This window comes from Lepidochelys olivacea (assembly GCF_965140295.1).
Source record: "Lepidochelys olivacea isolate rLepOli2 genome assembly, chromosome: 1".
NCBI classification, from domain to species: Eukaryota; Metazoa; Chordata; order Testudines; family Cheloniidae; genus Lepidochelys; species Lepidochelys olivacea.
The window spans coordinates 150,493,768-150,514,516 of NC_140411.1; the positions used below are offsets into that span (position 1 = coordinate 150,493,768).

General features: G+C 43.8%; 1 protein-coding gene across 3 annotated transcripts in view; it reads right to left on the reverse strand.

Moving 5' to 3' along the window:
• The window catches only part of DMD (dystrophin), a gene marked incomplete at both ends in the record, with an annotated part of 1,846,964 nt that overhangs the window by 1,033,343 nt on the left and 792,872 nt on the right, over positions 1–20,749 (reverse strand). For all 3 annotated transcript variants that reach the window (XM_084636024.1, XM_084636023.1, XM_084636025.1), the window contains one exon: positions 19,332–19,526. In XM_084636024.1, coding sequence (XP_084492150.1) covers positions 19,332–19,526 — 195 coding nt within the window. The remainder of the gene's footprint in view (positions 1–19,331; positions 19,527–20,749) is intronic.

The following is a 20,749-nucleotide window of genomic DNA, read 5'->3' on the forward strand; positions in this document are numbered from 1 at the left end:
ATGGCTAGATTTACCTCGCTGCACCTTCTCTGTGAGTGACTGCAGTGTGACCTAGAGGAATGAGTCCCCTAGATGGGGGGCGGGGAGGAGGGGTTTGCAAATGAGTACAAAACAAATCTGGTCCATTTCTTGTTTTGATACACTCCATCTATCTTTTACATCTTTGGCTGGCAGCAGACGGTGCAGAAGGATTGCATGCCATCCACATCACATGGCTGCTCGGCAGAAGATGGTACAATAGGACTGCTAGCCATCCTCATCTCTTGCCTGCCCGGCAGAAGATGATGCAATAGGACTGCTAGCAATCCATATCACCTGCCTGCTCACCATAAGATGGTTCAATAGGACTGACTGCAGGACTAAAGAGAATGACTTGATCAAGTCACTCCAAATTTAGTCCCTGCGCCCATGTCTGCCCAGGCGCTCCTGATCGACCTCACACAGGTGACCAGGAGCACCTCGGACATGATGGTGACGGCTACCAGTCATAGAATCATAGAATATCAGGGTTGGAAGGGACCCCAGAAAGTCATCTAGTCCAACCCCCTGCTCGAAGCAGGACCAATTCCCAGTTAAATCATCCCAGCCAGGGCTTTGTCAAGCCTGACCTTAAAAACCTCTAAGGAAGGAGATTCTACCACCTCCCTAGGTAACGCATTCCAGTGTTTCACCACCCTCTTAGTGAAAAAGTTTTTCCTAATATCCAATCTAAACCTCCCCCACTGCAACTTGAGACCATTACTCCTTGTTCTGTCATCTGCTACCATTGAGAACAGTCTAGAGCCATCCTCTTTGGAACCCCCTTTCAGGTACTTGAAAGCAGCTATCAAATCCCCCCTCATTCTTCTCTTCTGCAGGCTAAACAATCCCAGCTCCCTCAGCCTCTCCTCATAAGTCATGTGTTCTAGACCCCTAATCATTTTTGTTGCCCTTCGCTGGGCTCTCTCCAATTTATCCACATCCTTCTTGTAGTGTGGGGCCCAAAACTGGACACAGTACTCCAGATGAGGCCTCACCAATGTCGAATAGAGGGGAACGATCACATCCCTCGATCTGCTCGCTATGCCCCTACTTATACATCCCAAAATGCCATTGGCCTTCTTGGCAACAAGGGCACACTGCTGACTCATATCCAGCTTCTCATCCACTGTCACCCCTAGGTCCTTTTCCGCAGAACTGCTGCCAAGCCATTTGGTCCCTAGTCTGTAGCGGTGCATTGGATTCTTCCATCCTAAGTGCAGGACCCTGCACTTATCCTTATTGAACCTCATCAGATTTCTTTTGGCCCAATCCTCCAATTTGTCTAGGTCCTTCTGTATCCTATCCCTCCCCTCCAGCGTATCTACCACTCCTCCCAGTTTAGTATCATCCGCAAATTTGCTGAGAGTGCAATCCACACCATCCTCCAGATCATTTATGAAGATATTGAACAAAACCGGCCCCAGGACCGACCCTTGGGGCACTCCACTTGATACTGGCTGCCAACTAGACATGGAGCCATTGATCACTACCCGTTGAGCCCGACAATCTAGCCAGCTTTCTACCCACCTTATAGTGCATTCATCCAGCCCATACTTCCTTAACTTGCTGACAAGAATACTGTGGGAGACCGTGTCAAAAGCTTTGCTAAAGTCAAGAAACAATACATCCACTGCTTTCCCTTCATCCACAGAACCAGTAATCTCATCATAAAAGGCGATTAGATTAGTCAGGCATGACCTTCCCTTGGTGAATCCATGCTGGCTGTTCCTGAACACTTTCCTCTCATGCAAGTGCTTCAGGATTGATTCTTTGAGGACCTGCTCCATGATTTTTCCAGGGACTGAGGTGAGGCTGACTGGCCTGTAGTTCCCAGGATCCTCCTTCTTCTCTTTTTTAAAGATTGGCACTACATTAGCCTTTTTCCAGTCATCTGGGACTTCCCCGGTTCGCCACGAGTTTTCAAAGATAATGGCCAATGGCTCTGCAATCACAGCCGCCAATTCCTTCAGCACTCTCGGATGCAACTCGTCCGGCCCGATGGACTTGTGCACGTCCAGCTTTTCTAAATAGTCCCTAACCACCTCTATCTCCACAGAGGGCTGGCCATCTATTCCCCATTTTGTGATTGTCCTATTGTCCTATTGCACTGTCTGCTGCCACAAGGCAATGGGTTGCTGCTGCTGTGTAGCAATGCAGTACCGCATCTGCCAGCACCCAGGAGACTTAAGGTGACAGTGAGCTGAGCGGGCTCCATGCTTGCCGTGGTATGGCGTCTGCACCGGTAACTCAGGAAAAAAGCCACGAAATGATTGTCTGCCCTTGCTTTCACGGAGGGAGGGAGGGAACGGTGGCCTGATGATATGTACCCAGAACCACCCGCAACAATGTTTTAGCCCCCTCAGGCATTGGGATCTCAACCCAGAATTCCAATGGGCAGTGGAGACTGCAGGAACTGTGGGATGGCTACCCACAGTGCAACACTCCGGAAGTCGACGCTAGCCTCAGTACTGTGGAAGCACTCCGCCGAGTTAATGCACTTAATGCACTTAGAGCATTTTCTGTGGGGACACACACACTCCAATATATAAAACCGATTTCTAAAAAATCAACTTCTATAAATTTGACCTAATTTCGTAGTGTAGACATACCCTCAGACTGAGCGCAGAGCTGAGAGCTGATAAGGGCAATGGGGTGATGTTTCTTAATTCTGCTTAATGAGAGAGTGCTTCTGTCAAGGTTCCTTCCCCACTCTGAACTCTAGGGTACAGATGTGGGGACCTCCATGAAAGATTCCCTAAGCTTATTCTTACCAGCTTAGGTTAAACATCTCCACCACCAAAGTGTTACACAAAGAACAGGGGAAGTGCCCACTTGGAAACGTCTCCCCCACAAAATATCCCCCCAAGCACTACACCCCCTTTCCTGGGGAAGGCTTGATAAAAATCCTCATCAATTTGCATAGGTGAGCACAGATCCAAACCCTTGGATCTTAAGAACAATGAAAAGCAATCAGGTTCTTCAAAGAATTTTAACCCATTAAGAATTAAAGAAAAAGTAAAAGAATCACCTCTGTAAAATCAGAGTGGTAAATACCTTACAGGGTAATCAGATTCAAAACATAAAGAATCCCTCTAGGCAAAACCTTATGTTACAAAAAGATACAAAAACAGGAATATACATTCCATTCAGCACAACTTATTTTATCAGCCATTTAAACAAAACAGAATCTAACGCATATATAACTAGATTGTTTACTGACTTTTTACAGGAGTTCTGACCTGCATTCCCACTCTGGTCCCGGCAAAAGCATCACACAGACAGAGAGAACCCCCCTCCAGCTTTGAAAGTATCTTGTCTCCTCATTGGTCATTTTGGTCAGGTGCCAGTGAGGTTATCTTAGCTTCTTAACCCTTTACAGGTGAAAGGGTTTTTCCTCTGGCCAGGAGGGATTTAAAGGTGTTTACCCTTCCCTTTATATTTATGACAGCTTCTCTGGTTGGTGGTTGGCTCCCTGCTCCAAAGTGGTATTTCATGCATAGTGGGGATTACTGCTAATTGGACTGACTGTAAGAGAGGAGCCAGCTGGCAGCTTGTGGGTGACAGCACTCTTACACCACCAGCAGGATTGGAGCAGAGAGGGTTGAGCAGTTTTGGAGGATGTAGAAAGAAACTTAAAATTTCCCACTAGCACTATATGAACCCCCTCAGCCCTCTGACTAGACCTTAGTAGCTCTGTTTCACCACGTGAAAAAAATGCAGACCCCACCTTCCTCTCAGTCCCAAAAAGCATGCATTGGCACTACCAGCAGAGGATTTGGAGGTCTCTGTTTCAAGTAGAAGAAAAGGGACAATTAACATGAATGGACTGTTCTGTAGTGGTTCTGTCAGTGTCTTCCTATGAATCCATATTCCATCCGACTTGAAGACTACTTTGTTGTTACAGAATCCTGGGAAAACTGCACACTGAGCATTAAGACATACTTTTTATTTCATGTGGGCATAAGATATATGCATGTACTAATTATTTAGGTACAACATTGTGCAATCAATGTATACACCATGCCATAAGGAGGTATAATAAACAAGTTGCCCAAGTAAGGGTCTGATCCTGCAAACCCTTGCTCATGTGAATACTTCCTATATAGTCAATAGAATATACTTATGTTAAGGGTTTAAGGCATTTAACATTTCTATTGTCCTTCTCTGAACCTTTTATATTTCTTCTATATCTGAATAAAATTACAGTATCCAAGTAAGGATGTACCATTGATTTAGATACTCGTGTTACAAAATTTTCAATATTATTCTCTAACTCTACCATAATACAGAATAACATTATTGATGATTTGAACTACACCTTCACCTGGAAAAAGGTGTTTTGTTGAACTGCCCATAACAATGACAGGAACTCATGAATATTATGTGTAATTTAAGATATTCCTTCTGATGTGTGTATCACAGAATGCCTCCTTGTGGCCTGGGATGGCCCCACAGACACCCCACCTCAGTTTCCCTCTGAGTCTGAGAATCCACTTACAGCCAACAAAAGAAAAAATATTTAAAATGCTTTTGAAACAAAATTCCCCCTCTCTTGGATTATAATTTATTCAACATAGTTCATCGTCCCAAAGTGAGTCCCTTTTCACCTATACCTAGCTTCAGGGTTTCCACGACCCTGCTTTTGGACTGTGTGGTTCAAGTCCTAACCTCCCCATCGCACAAACTCTCCTTTTACTTCAGGGTTTCACGGCCCTCTTTCTGGGGGCAGTATGCTGGCTGAGTCCTTCTTTTTCCTGGACTCTGAGCCTCCTTTTGAGATTCACCCATCCAGTCATTCGACTACTCCCTTAATCCTTCCCAAGCACTTATCTGGACCCGTGAGGACAGAGGGAAGCCTTGCTTCACCCACTAATACAAGGTTCCTGGTCCTTGGCCCATAAAGGAAAAATAGGCTGTTTTCTTCCCATACTTTCACCCTCCCAGACACAAACTATTCCTCAGGACCATCTGTTTCTTACCAATATCTGTTTTGGTTTTCTGGGCACTTGGAATGAGCTAACTAACCTGTCACACTTCCTTTTTCTGGTCTGAAAGGGCCATTACCCAATTACATTGCATAACCTTGCACTTGTCTACAGTTATTTTCTCCTACTATCACATTGCCCAGTTGCCTAGCTTTGACAGGTGCTTCTGAAGTTGCTCAATGTTTTTCCTGGTCTTCACCAGAATAATTGTCATCTTCAAATTTTGTCATCTCACTGCTCACCCTCTTTTCCAGCTATTTAACACATTAAACAACATTTGTCTTTGTACAGGTATTTGACTTAACCTACTATTAATCTTATTCCATATAGAAAACTGATCGATATGTATATAGATATGTATATATATCTATATATTCCTAGAGTGAGCACCTCACCTGACATACAGGGACCAGGTTAAAGAGCTGGAGTTGCATATAAGGGCAGTAAAAGCCCTGTCTCCATTCAGGGGAGAATCCTCCAACACATGCATTGCAAAAGACTAAAACTGACCTGCAAGAATCCCCATGGCAGCCATGGCTTACAGGACATACCAGGGACAGGTGGAGCATGTTGGTGGTGCGATTGAAGTAGGCAGTTGTGTGGAGATTCCAGGCAGCACTGTGGGTAGTCCTGGTAAGGCTGTCATAACTGAGACATGTCCCCAGGACTGTTTAATTTATGCTAGAGGCCTTACAGGTCTTACAGCCATCTTATTCTCCACCTCTCCTCCTGCGCTGTGCTTCTTGGAAATGTAGCACAGAATCTCACCAGTTTCAGAGTAGCAGCTGTGTTAGTCTGTATCCGCAAAAAGAAAAGGAGTACTTGTGGCACCTTAGAGACTAACAAATGTATTTGAACATAAGGTTTCACTGAATGCATCCGATGAAGTGAGCTGTAGCTCACGAAAGCTTATGCTCAAATACATTTGTTAGTCTCTAAAGTGCCACAAGTCCTCCTTTTCTTTTTGAGAGTCTCACCTGTAACTCTTCATTTTCGCTTTCAGTTTTTAATATATGACAGTTTTACCTCGATTTTGTGAGGATTTATTTTTCATCATAAACACTACTAAGGCCTTTAAAAATACAAATACATTATATTAATTGGTTCTTCTTTAGTCAATATTATATGACTCATTCAAAGAGCATTAATAGGCTTCCTTTATATAATCCATATTGCTTTCTCTCTGCCACACATGTCTAGCTTTACTAGTCTATCTGAATGAACTTGTTCAGCTAATTTAAGATACTATGTGTCACTTTTGGAATAACATCCAGCAACTTTTCTAAAAACAGGTAAAACATTGGAGACAACTTATAGCTGGAATTAGGATAATAATAATAATAATAATTATAATGATTATTTTGATATCACAGCCACTTCATTCTCTAAATCACTTCAGAAAGAGAATAAGTCTAATTTAAAAGTCAAAATAAAATCAATGTCTTTTAGGTGAAAAAGGAACAAATCAGCAAGAATTATTAGTCAATTTTATATTATCTCATTTATTATTTTTTTAATTAAAAGCAGGCTCTGATTGCAATGAGAAAAAATGTTTGCTTTCCAATTGTGAGCCCTGCAAGGTCATCTAGGGAACTGAAAGTTAACATGGATATTTAACTTGTCACACATCACCACCACCAAAAGGCAAATTCTGCCCTCAGTGACACCTGCGCAATACCATAACCTTCACGGGAGCTGCACAGGTGTAAATGAGGGGAATTTAGGGTACATCTACAGTTAAAATGCTACAGTGGCCCAGTTGCACCACTGTAGCTCTTCAGTGTAGACACTCCCTATGCAGACAGGAGGGTTTTCCCTTCTTAGTTCAGGAATCTCACAGCCCTCCTTCTAGGATCTGTGCTGATAATTAATATGCAGCCCACACTTGGCTTCTTTGAGCATCCCCTTTCCCCCCTGGACTTGGAGAGGTGAGCAGGCAGGCCTTCACTTTTCTGCTTTGCCTCTCTGGAGGCTTCTCTTTTATAGCCAGGCCTGGACTGATTTAAGCACATGACTTACCTGTCATGTGGCTACACTACATTTGCCCACCTAGGGAGAAGTCTTGAATGAGTCACAAATGAGGCTAAACCTGTTATTCCTCAGAAGGCCAGTCACTCTGTGACAGTGCCATTTTTACACGGCATTAGTACAGTTGCTTAGTACACTAACATATACAACCTTGTTTATGGCTTGTAGCAAACGATCTGTATCAGAGGTGGCTACTTATGGAGCAAGAATCTCTACGTTCCCCAGAGTACAAGGATGCTGCAGCAAGCCATTAGGATAATGGAGATGTATCCCTTTTTTGCACCCAATGATGACTCTATCTTCTCTGCTTTTTGGGGGAAGAGGGGTTGCTTATGCCCCCAAGAGAACCAGCAGGGAATAGTGCCTATGGTCAAGGAAAGGGAGGGACTGTATTGGGAGAATAACAGTGAGGAGAAGACTACTTAAAGCCTCCACCATGAATGGTGGTTTGACTTCTCTGATCCCGAAGACAATGACTTATATTTAACAGAGATGGGAAGCAGAAGTCACAGTAGATCTGTTCTATGGTGATTTAAAGGATGAAGAATATCTTCTTCCTTACAGATAGTGCAGCAACTCTGTCTGAACACCACATAGAACATAGGGATTTCACTCTGCAACATCTTGGGTGGAACTCCATTCTGGATTAGGAAGGTCTTTATAAATCCAGGACTTGTCTGTTTAAGCTTTGGAAAATTAGTAATTAAGTGTTATGAATACTGAAGTTGGGAGACATCAATGAGGTACAAAGGTGGCCATCATCTCCAGCACCTCCAAATGTTACCAAGACCACATATCTTGAATATTAAAGTAACAGCATCCTGAATTTAACTCCTCTATTACTAAGAGTATTATATTTAATATATATTATAAATAATAGGGGGTGACTGAAATATTAATGAAGATAAGACCCTTCAGTCCATGAAGGAACACCTCAATAAGTGGCTTGATTTTCTCAGTTGCTGGGCACCGACAGCTCTTATGGACCCTAAAGTGAGTTTTACACTCTCAGTGCTGCTGAAAAATTAGACAATTTATTTCAGCATCTAAATAATAACTTGTGTGTCTAATCTCAGGCTCCCAAGTCTGAGAATTTTGATCTGTATCATTTAGAACAAGTTTCCAAAACTTTAAAAATGAAAACAAAGAAATGAATATGCTCTTCGCTTGCTAAAAGATTCAAGCCAAAATGTTCAGACTTGGAAGCCTGAGGCTTAGGCCAGAAGACAGGAAGAAATATGTCCTGGCTCACATGGAAAGCGGACACTACTTCGGGAAGAAAAGCCTGGTGGGGCCAGAGATGGACCTTATCCTTATAAATGACCATGTATGGTGGTTCTGAGGTCTGGACTCTCAGCTCAGAGAGTTGCCTCGTCAATGTCACTGCCTCCAGGAAAGCCACCTTCCATGACAGGTGAGATAGGGAGCATGAGGCCAAAGGCTCAAAGGGCAGACCTGTGAGCCTGGACAGAACCAAGTTGAGATCCCACTGAGAGACTGGGGACCGGACTTGAGGGAAAAGCCTCTCAAGACCTCTAAGGAACCTGACCGTCATGTCATGGAAGAACACAGTCTGCCCCTGGATTGGTGGATGAAAGGCCGAAATGGCCGCCAGATGCACCCTGATAGAGGAGTGCACCAGGCCCTGGTTCGTTAAGCCCAAGATCAACTGCACCGAAGAATGCAAAGAGGAGATGCCCCATTCAGCTACCCAGGGGGAGAACCTCATCCACTTTGCCAGGTAGGCCTGCCTAGTCAAGGGCTTTCTACTCTCGAGGAGGACCTGCTGGACTCCGTTCATACAGGTTCAGCCACGCAACATCCACGCCGTGAGGTATAGGGATGCGAGGTTGGGGTGTGAGAGTCAGCCATGATCCTGTGACAGCAGGTCCAGCCAGTTTGGCAGGGGCCAGGGAGGGATTGCGTCCCTAACCAGTGCTAGCAAGCACCGGGGCAATCACGATAACCAGCGCCTTGTTCCTCTTGATTTTCACGAGGACCTTGCTGATGAGCAGAATTGGAGGGAACGCATACATCAGGCTTCGTGCCCACGGCACGAGTAAGGCATTGGAGAGGGAGCACTTGCCCAAACCCTATCTGAAGCAAAACCTGCTGCACTTCCTGTTCTGCCTGGCGGCTAAAAAAATCTACTTGGGAGTTCCACACCTCTGGGTGAAGCACCCACTCGTGGTGAGAGGAGAAGTCCCTGCTTAGGTGATATGATAGCGTGTTTCTGGCACCCAAAAGGTGACATGCTTCTAGATGGATTCAGTGATCAATGCAGAAGTCCCAGAGATGGACTGTCTCTTGGCAGAGGGCTGAGGATTCGCTCCGCCTTGCCTGTTGGTATAGAACATTGAGGCAGTGTTGTCCGTGAGGACTCTGACCACTCTGCCCGACAGATGAGGCAGAAGACTGCTCTGCACAGCACCCTGAGCTCTTTGGCATTTATGTGTAGTGTCGACTCCTCTGGGGACCATATACCTTGGGTCTGGAGGGTGCCCAGGTCTGCCCCCCAGCCAAGGTCTGAGGCATCCAAAACAAAGTTGACTGAGGAGTGCTGACGAAGGGAACTCCTTCCGGGACTTGCCCAGGGTTGGTCCACATTTACAGTAAGGTAAGAACTGTCATGGGGGTGATAACTACCTTCTCCGGGTAGTCCCTCAACTGGGAGTAGACCATCACCAGCCATTGCTGCAGGGGTCCCATCCGGAGCCTGGCATGGCACAGCACATATGTATACACTGCCATGTGACCTAGTATGCATAGGCAAACTTGGCCGTGGTCGGGGAAAGGTGCTGACTGCTGCGATGAGGTCCGTCAGTGCCCTGAATCTCTCCAGTGGTAGGAACGCCCTGGCACAGACCAAGTTGAGCAGTGCTCCAATGAACTCTATCCTCTGTACTGGAACTAACGTTGTTGATTTTTTGTCATTGGATTGTCATTCACCAACAGACCGAGGTGACGGCATGTGGCTAGCAGCACCGTGACATCCCCTATGACCTTAGTCCTGTAGTTGCTCTTCATGAGCCAGTCGTCGAGGTACAGGTAGATCTGGATACCCCAATGTCTGAGGTAAGCCACCACCACTGACATGCACTTGGTAAATACCCATGGTGCTGTCGCAAGGCCAAACGGGAGGACCTTGAACTGATAGTGGTTGGGACCAACCGTGAACCGGAGGAAGTGTCTGTGTCCCTTAAAGATGGCAATGTGGAAGTATGCATCTTTCAGACCGAGGGCGGCATACTAGTTTTCCAGATCCAGGGAGGGGATGATGGAAGCCAGGGAGACACAGGCAGAACTTCAGTTTCACTAAGTAGCAGCTCAAGTCCCGCAAGTCTAGTATGGGCCGCAGACTGCTCTTGGCTTTGGGGATTAAAAAGTATCGGGACTAGAACCCCTTGTTCCTGTACTCCACAGGAACTACGTCCACCACACCCAGCTGTAGAAGACCCTCTACCTCCTGTATGAGAAGATTCTCATGAGAGGGATCTCTGAAGAGGGACAAGGAGTGGGTAGAAAGGGGGGGTAGAAAGTAACTGAAGGGGGTAGCCCTGCCCCACCTTATTGAAGACCTATCAGTCTGATGTTACAGATGCCCATGCAGGGAGGAAGGAAGAAAGGCAATTGGCAAACAGAGGGAAGGAAGGATCTAGTATGTCAACCTCAGGCATACCCACAAAACAGTCGCTTGCCGGTCTGCTTACTGCAGGTCAAGCCTGCCTGGGATATACACAAAGGTTTGTGGCCAGGGTGTTTCTTGTAGCCCCTAGATGTTTTGTGGGGAGGCTCCTGACGAGGGTGGCTCCCTTGGCTCTGAGGCTCCTGTGACTTAAACCACTTGCGGGCAGGGCCGCAGACATTCAGGCCCAGTGTTTTTAGGGTTGTACAGAAATCTTTCAGGCCATGGAGTTTAACATCCGTCTGTTCTGCGAACAGGGGGTGCCCATCGAAAGGGAGGTCTTGCATTGACTGCTGAGCCTCAGAGGAAAGACCAGAGAGGAGCAGCCATGAAGGCCTGCACAATGAGATGGCTGATGCCATGGTTCAGGTGGTGGTGTCCACCGCGTCCGATGCCACCCAGAAAGATGCTCTGGCAGCAGTCAAGCCCTCATCCAGGATCGCCCGGAACTCCTTCCTAGAAGCCTCAGGAAGGGTGCTCTCGAACTTGGTCATGGCCTGCCACATATTAAAATCATAGCAGCCTAGTAAGGCCTGATGGTTGTCCACCCTTAACTGTAGACTGGAGAATGAATAAACTTGACACCCAAACAAGTCTAGTCTCCTTGAGTCTTTATTCTTAGGGGTAGCCCCAGGCTGACCTCGTCTCTCCCTGTGGTTGATGCCTCTACCACTAGGCAATTGGGAGCAAGGTGGGTATAAAGATATTCATGGCCTTCAAATGGCACAAAATTCTTGTGCTCCACCCTCTTGGAGATCGGAGTCAAGAAGGAAGGCGTTTGCCAGAGGGCACTTGTAATTTTAGCGACCTCCTCATGTAGGGGCAAAGCTACCCTGGCTGGGGCCACAGGGCATAGGAAGAGAACATTAAAGAGGAAGTATGCAGTTTCCTCTAACTCCTCCACCTGGAGGCCCAGATTGGCAGCAACCCTTTTTAACAGCTCCTGATGCGCTTTAGCATCATTCTGGGGCATCAGTGGAGGGGGCCCCACTATGGCCACATCTGGTGACGAGGAGGAGGAAGCCGGTACCAAGGGGTCCTCTGCACCCATAGGTGGTTGGGCGGCTTGCTTGTCCACTTCCTTTGAGCCTGCGGGGTGCCTGCAGCCAAGGCCTCTTGGGCTGGAGTAGGGGTGGGACAGGGTGGTACCCAGTCTCTCCGAAACTTTGAATACCGAGCGGGTGGCCTGATAGGGCTGAGTGAACCTCCATGGGTATCGCTGTGTCGATGACGGAGTCTGAGGCCACGAGCCCGGCTGTGTTACTGCCTATGTAGTCTGCACTGTAGGTGCTGGAGTCTGTCCCGCCATTAGGGAATGTTGCTCCGAACCTGGCCAGAGCCTGAGCAGTCACTCCCCTATGACCAGGACAGGGCTGATTGATTGGTGGCTCTGTCCTGATTGGTACCAGTCGCCCCCCGGCCCTGCCCAGAGTTGGATTTGGCTGACATTGACGAGCATCTGGATCAGGGCCTCAGTGACCAGGGGGCACTCGGCGGATCTGCAACAGCTGGCGATCTATGCCTCACGCTTAATGTGAAGCGAGATGGGGAACTAAAGTGGGCTTGGCATCGTGAAGATGTAGCCGCACATGGTGATGCCACCCTGGGCAATCCGGGAAATGGTACTGTCAGTCCCTTGACCTGTCCCTGGAGCAGGACCGGTGCCACGGAGATTCCAGGCGCCGACTCTGAAACTCCTGCCGGGGCAGGGGAGCGTGCCTCCAGAGGTCTGCGCCCAGTTACCAGCGAGCCACACCTCAAGCCTCTCTGCCCTTGTCCAAGGTCAGGAGACTAGATGGGGCTATGAAGCATCTGCCTATCATGGTCAGAAGCATGTTGGCTGCAAGAGGGTGACTGTTGGCGGGACATCCCCTGTGACAGGGAGTGCTGACGGAAAGGTGGAGACTGTGGTGGTCCCAATATGGGTTTACCCCGGGACCCCGCAGGGGCCAGAGTGGGCGGCACTGGGAGGGATATAATGTCTTGAGCTGCTTGGAGGGCCTCCAGTAAGGACGGCACTCAGAACTGACAAGGACCTCCACCGCTATCTGGGGTAGCCGATGGGGAGTGGGCTGGGTTACACCGCTTGACCTGAGTTGGGGCCCGGGATTCCCAAGGGGGTGAAGAAGCACCCGAGATAGGGGCTTGGTCCACCCCAGAATTGTCTTTTCCCTCACAGGAAGCTGGAGACCTTCCTCACCCCATCTTTCTAGACTTTTGGTCTGGAGTCATGGAAAGAGATTGGTGCCAGCTCATAGATGGTACCAGTGTGGTGCTGCGTACTGAGGTCATGATGCTCGGCGCCGAATCGGAGTGTTGCTCTGGCATCGGGGTAAGGACAGACTCCATCAGGAGTGTCTTCAAATTAATTTCACACTCCTTCTTCATCCTGGGCTTGAAGGACTTGCAGATTTTGCACTTACTACTAATGTGACCTTTGCCCAAGCACCCTAAACAACTATTCTGTGGATGGCTAATGGGCATGGGCCTTTTACAGTGATCGCAGGGTTTAAAGCCTGGGGACAGGGGCGTGCACCATCCTGAGGCAAAGTCCCTTTAGAGACCTACTAAGTCTCAAACTTAACAAATATGTTGAACTAAACTAGAGGGAAACTATATACAGTAATATTTGCAAGAGGTAAATGAATTTGAACAAACGAAAAGCAACAACTCTAGCTGAAGCAGGACCAGTTCCATGCACCATCACTGGTGGCAAGAAGGAACTGAGGGAGCCAGTGTTACCCTATGTGCTACAGCATAAGCACGCCACTCCAGGGGGTGCCAGAGCAGGTCTCCTACAATACTACTGAGGGAAAAACTTCTGGCACTGGTGCATGTAGCAAGCACACACACGTAAGTTGAATGGACATGAACAATCACTTGAAGAAGAATCATAGCTCAGGGGCAAAGGTTGTTGCATATTCCTCTCCACATTGGGGGGAGGGGGGTAAATTTTATGAGTTTATGCTGTACAGTTCCCTGTGCAGCAAAAGACAGTATAATTTTGGGATTATACTTCAGAGGGGGTGCGTACCTGAGGAGCTGGGAGTTGCCTTAGCTCTGTACCCTTCCTGTGTAAGGGCTGGTCAAAGAGCCTGCATGTAAATGCAGCTGGGTGTGTCTCTACCTGTATGTATGAGGATGAAAGTGCAGGCTGGAGGGCTTTGCAGCTTGTCACAGCAGTACAGTGTGAGAGGGAGCCCAGGCTCATGGGTCAGGGGGCTCAGTGATACCCCAATTCCAGGTGGCACCCTGGGGGAACCCATCACAGTCACCCTGCTCCTCTCAGATGGGATTTGTCCTTAATTCTGCCCCCAGATGGCCCTAATCTTAATCTGGGCCAGGGCCAACCTGCAGGTGCAACCAGGTGCACTAATTGCTCTCCTGATTCTTTTTCTACCAGTGTGGGGTATACAACCCATAGCAATACACCAGATTTTCTCTCCTGTTATTTAGAACATAGATGTATATATATATATACACACACACACATTAAATTTGCTTTTTTGTTCATTAAATTCACAATTGGATCCCATCCAATGATCCAAGAAAGAGAGAGAAAGTGAGTGTATAAACACACATATACCCCTTCCATTTTTCAAGATGAAAAAATCGCTTCAAGTTGTTTTAGATATCAAGAGGGCCTTGGGAGATTTTGTAACCTTGTTAACAAAAGTGCACACAACTTTCATTTCTAAGAATAAAGGATTAGAGAAACCCATTAGCAGCTGAAGTGACAGCAGCCTTTGGGGAGTGGATCCATCTCATTGCCCTTGAAAAAGAGAAATCGGAACACTAGAGACTCATACTCCAGTTCATTTTCACTATCTTGAATTTGTCTTTATCTGGCAGCTGAGGACAACACACAGGACAAATCCAATTCTTTGGCCATTCGTGCACCAAACATCACATTACTGATAGATCAAGCTGGGAAGTGTACTCAATCAGTCTGACTTCCAAGTTGTAGTTAATTAGGTTTTGCTGAACTACAGCAGAAAACCATTTTAAACTTCATGTTCAGTGTTTCTTCATTAAGTTGTATTTCCTGATTCCTGTATTTGTTGCCTGGGATCACTTGATATGATCCAGATGTGAATTTCATTTACAAAATGCAAATAATTTTTTGGCAACCAAAATATATGTAGGATGATGCACTGTCCTTACATGAATACTAATCTGAAATTATATCTCACAGTTTTTATACTGACATCAAAATTGGCAACAGTACAGGTTGTAGCACTCATGAATGGCAGGGAAAAAATCCACAACTTAATGACAGTTTTAAAATTTGTACTGGAACTGAAATATAATATTTAATATGGATATTTTTTTAATAAAGGAGATTTAGAGAGGATTACGAAAAGTAGTCTGGCTGTGAGAATGGTAGGTGCAGAGTAATTATAGTGCATTTGGTGTAGACTGAAATGACTTACTGTAGAAGGATGACATAAAGAAAGCTGTTGGATGTATGTATAAAATGGGGATATATGAAGGGACAAGAATTATCATGCATAAAATGGAGAAGAGAAGGGAGATTATACATAAAGTAGAGCAGAAAAGAGTCCTGGATTTAAAAAAGGGTGAAATAAATTTACAAGGCTGACGGGAAATATTATATTAGGTAAGGATATTTTAAGATATTAGGGACCCAATTCTGCAAATACTGATGCATGTGAGCTATTTTTCTCATGGTAATAATCATTGATTTCAGTGATAACAGTTACTGAAAAAATGTATCCATAAATGTTTGCAGACTCAAGTCTTAATATAAAATATGTTCCTACTAAATGCAAGACAGTGAAAGAAACAAAGAAATTGTATACAATTTAACTGTACATGCTGAGTAGCCTTAAAACACGAACATTTTGATTTCAAAGTTGAAATATGATCGAGTACTGAAGTGGCATACTATGAAAGGAATTCAGCTTAAATGATACACTTTTATAGACATGGATATAAAACACAGAATAGACATACCATTTAATGTTGTACATTACAAAAAGGGATCATTCATTTCTGTTACTGGGAAAATGTTAATTCACATTTGCTAAAGATTAGTTTTCATTCACAGTGCTATCAAGTACTTTTTATAAAAAAAAACAAAACTTTTCCATTAACCAATATATTTCTATTTCTAAATCAGAGGTTCCCCAACTTTTTTTTGCTCCACAACCCTTCTTCATGGGAGTCACATAACAGCCCCCAATGCTCTCCCCCTCCCACTGCAAAAAAACCTCCTGCACATCCAGGACACAAAGTGAATCACCAAAAGGAGTGGGTGATTCATACCAGGGGCGTTGGCAAGACCCAGCTAGCTCCATCCCCAGAGGAGCCCATGGCATCACAGTGCAGATCAGAGCAATCAGGGTTCCTCTTCCTACTTCCTCCCAACCCAGAGTCTCTTGGTCTCCCAGGTTGTGGAAAATTTAAAATATGCAGGGTTGCCAACAGTTGGGTGTCTGGGCCAGGGCAGGGCAGCAGAGGGGAGAGGGTACAGGGAGCTCCCAGTGGTGAGGGAGGAGAGGACTGCACTCCCATCCCCCAAACCACAACCACCGGGGACTCCCTAAGCCTTCTCCCCCTTCTTCTGGCCTTCTCCCCACCAAACATCCAGCTGGCTGCAGCCCCATACCCCACCACACTCCTCCAATAACCTCATCCCATGCCCCTCGAAGGGCATCCCCCACAGTTTGAAAATCAATGGTCTAAATGAAACAGAAATCCACCCACATCTTAGGCCATAGTCTCCTATTATATCCTAGGCACCCTAATCACAATGAATGGACTTGCATGAAATGTAAGACAGATGTTTATTTAGACTTTTATACACCAGATTTTTTAAATCCCTCTTTTTTACAATTCAGGCAGACTTCCATAGTGATGAAAGTGTTAGTATAGTATAAAAAATCGTAAACTCATTTAACCTTTCAGGCAGTGTTTAGGGTTTCCATTGCCACTGTTAGTAATTAGCTGAGATTTTTTTGTGCTTTCTCCCTCACACAGCCCACTTTCTCTCCCTATCTGATCCTGCAGTGAAATTATAACGGTGAATTTATGGCATCACAATTAGTTCCATATGGGAAGAATAAGAGATCATAAACACAGGATTAGAATTAAACTGCAGGAAGCTGTCTTATGACGGAGAAAGCCTGTAATCAAATATAACTATGACCATTCATTAGAATTAGCAGCAAGAGAAACCAAATTTTTTTGTAATTCTCTTTTATTTGTCCTATTATGAAAGTCTCTTACTAACCTAATCCTTCAGTGTATGAAATGTGCCCACTCTATTCAATGGGAGTTCTTTTGAAAGAACTGTCATGTTTTAATTTGTTAAAACAATAACAGTGGGTTTGATGGAGTACAAAACACAGAAGACATAGGTTCACATGCCTGAAAGTGTGAGTAATCCACTTGAGGTTATGCAAATTTTGTGACTATTTCCTTCATGAGATTTAATTTAAGTGCCCTGACCATCAGATCCTTCCATTTAGTAAACCTGGGAATGAAGAAAACATTCCTGCAAGTCAGTATCCGAAAAACTACCAAATAAATGCATACAGTCCTTATAAATTTAAGATAGGTTAAACATTAGCACAATACTTGTATTGCAATTACAGAAACATTTTCACATTTTCCATTTTCCATTCACTCTCTGTTATAAATAGCCAATGTGAGAATTATCAGCCAAGTCAATGATTAAAACAACTTTTTTGCCATGGTTCTTGATGTTTCCAATGTATTAGTAGTTTGGATTGTCCATAACAGCTAAAGAAATCCCACATTTAGATGTTCCCATACATAATGATTCTTGTGAAAATTATTCAAAGCAGTTATCATTGCAAGGTTCTTGTGCACAAGTTTTTTTCTTTTGAAGTTTTAATTAAAATAGCAAATAATTATTTGACTTAAGAAGAAAATCACAAAATTAGTTTTAAAAACACAGAGATTTCCACTACTATCCTGGAATTTGCTTCATGCAAATCTGTCAGGGATAAAAAATCAACCACAATTTAATTTCAAACCTTCCCCAACCAGCAGCTGTACAATTTATGCACTACTTTTCTATTTTTACTGAGGGGTAATGACAATGATGAATGCTTTTACTAGGAAATAAATATTCATTAAAGAGACTCAGAGGAAAAAAAATACACCCAACCCTATACCCCTTCCAAAAGCCCATGAATGTGCAAGATCCATCTGACTGTTGTAAGAGATTTATTTGTGAGAAAGATGGAACTGTGCCCACAACTGCATCTCTTGACAATTTAATAGCTCAGTTAAATTAAACCTCTGGCAATACTTACTTGTAACCACTGCAATCATATCATTAAAGTTGGTGTCAGCTATAATAATATCAAATATGTGTGGATGAACAAGTGATTAGTGATGGATGTAAATCAGACCAAGACAGCACAAGTGTAAGGCATTAAGGAGCACTAATAGGGAGCTACTCAACTGCCAATAAGCTTCTTGCTGGGTCACTGCTCCTCCAACCAAGCTAGTCATTAACACAGAAACTGTATAAACAAGGACCAAGTGGTAGCTCATTAGCACTAATTTACATGTTTTATGACATTTTTGCATATATACAAACCATTCTAACAAGGGCAATTGCTTAAAATAAAGAATGACAATAACTTTGGCATGTTGTCTGCTTCAGAAATTGATTAGGGAAAGTCAGTATACAGTACCTAGAAGCACTTGAATCTGTTGAAACTCAACTACAAGTGGGTTAAGAAATATCCTACTGCTTTTTCAAGACTATTGAAATGTAGATCTGCTGAACAAGAAATAATCCTGTCTCTCTCTTTCACCACTACTTTATTCATGTGTTATCATATAGGTATAATATAATTGCTAATAGGCTGAGAACATCCCAATTTCCTAGGGCTAACAAATTTTCTATTTATCTACCTGTGGAAGGAGCATGTAAGTAACCATTTATGGGCTAAAGGAATTATTCAGAAAATGCTAAATGCAAAGATAAAAATATGGTCTTTTGTTCATTCTCTTTTACAACTTGAAAGTGCTACCATCATATATAGCACTTATTTTTAGTGATAAAAAAGCTCCTTCTGACACAAGTATTATTACATAAAAACTGACAAACCATTCATCTAGTTCAGTTTATGATACTGATCTGACTCTCTTCTTACACCAATTACCTTGGAGTAACTCCACCAAATTCAAGGGAACTACACATGATTTACATTAGTGTAAGTGATGGAAAATCAGGCCCAGTGACTTTCCAGGTTTCATAATTTCTCCTGCAAAGTATTTTTTTTCTTGCCTAGAATTTAGTATTTGATTGACAATATTTTCTACCCAATGAATCTAATTACACAACTGACATAGCCCTCTAATATAATAAGCCTCTGAGATCTGCCATGAAATATAATGTAAAAAACCCACCCACATTCTATTAGGCTTTTAGTTTTAGTTGTTTCATGTGTGTATATAATCTATCACACACACACACACACAGGTAGCCTATACCTCAATCTCCCTACCTCTCTCTTCAAAGGCCAGATAAAACAAGTGACTTTGCAGTGTCCCCATATTTTATAAATTAAGATGTGTATATTCCTATTAGGAGACTTGCATCTTACCGTCAGACACTCTTCTTGTTTGAAGAGATCCTCACAGTCCCTGCCCTGCAGATCAGGAGAGTTAAGGAGGTCTTCCACTTCAGACAATGCTTGCAGGAGTCGAAGGATCTCTGCCAGGTATGCAGAAGGCACATATGTGGTTTCCACAGTCATACCTTCAGTCACCACATCTGTTGTTTCTTCATAAACAGTTTGCTGGTATAGATATACAACAGAATGCTTCCTTTAGTTTCTTAACATTTAAACAAAGTTATAATTTAATGCAATTTCCAGTTCACAACCCAGAGGCAATTAAAAATAAATTCCACCTGTACAACATCTAAAGGAGATGGGATTAAACAGAAAGAGATGTGAAACATATTAGTATTATTAAAATAGCATAATTCTATAAAGTGTAGGCTGTCCAATCATCAGGATAAAAATTATTTGAGTTTATGTACAATGCCTCCTCACTTGTCTGTTTGAATCAGCAATTCCTAACGTTTCCCCATAGTTTCCTGCAGAAACATCTCCTCTCCTTTATCTAGTAAATGTGGACTGGTAATTAAACACTATACAATGATTCTAATACTATTCTGATTCTAGTACTACAGCTTGCATTTTCATTTATCTGAACTACTAAAGTGTATGTCTTTCATATACCCGTTATGTGCATGCATAGGCAAAAATTAAATCACTTCAAGCTTTCTATTAAACTCAGATGTGTAACATTATCTTTTACAAATTAAAGAAAAAAAAGGCCCATTTCCTGACAATGTGTAGATGCAAAGCTAGTTCAGCTCTGTTCATAAAATACTATAATAAAAATCTCTTTCTTTAAAACTAGGAACAACTAGATACTTGAAATGTCTTGATCAAAACTTCCATTAACCCTTTCACATGCCTAAAGAAATCCCAGCAATACTCTCCTTAAGGCCACACAGGTGTTCTTCTCATCTGAATGGATATTATCTAAAAACCTGCTAATGCAATACATGCCCATTCCAACTGTAGTGAAAGGGGTGAGGGGACAAGTATTTTATTGCTAGGAGGAAAAAAAGATTGGTTTATACCATACGGAGCCAAACTGACATCCAGTGATGGGTTCGAGCGATGACAGATTTAGATTCTTTAGAACATCCTAACTAAAGTAATCAGATGTTTGCAGTGAACATGAAATCAGACAAGAAGTGAGGTGAGACGGGCTGAGGGTTTAAGGCAGAGGGAAATGTGCCTACCAAGGCTTATTTATTTATTAATTCTGATTTCATTGGTCACCTTTCTGGAAAGTTTCACGATAAAAGGCATTCATGATTTTTGTGACTTGATGGTCATAGGCGTCAGAATTTCTTCTCAAAATATAAATCCTACAGAAATCCATCTGTGTTCTCAAGAGAAATGCAGCAACATCATACTTTTGTTACAGTCTTTCCAAAGAG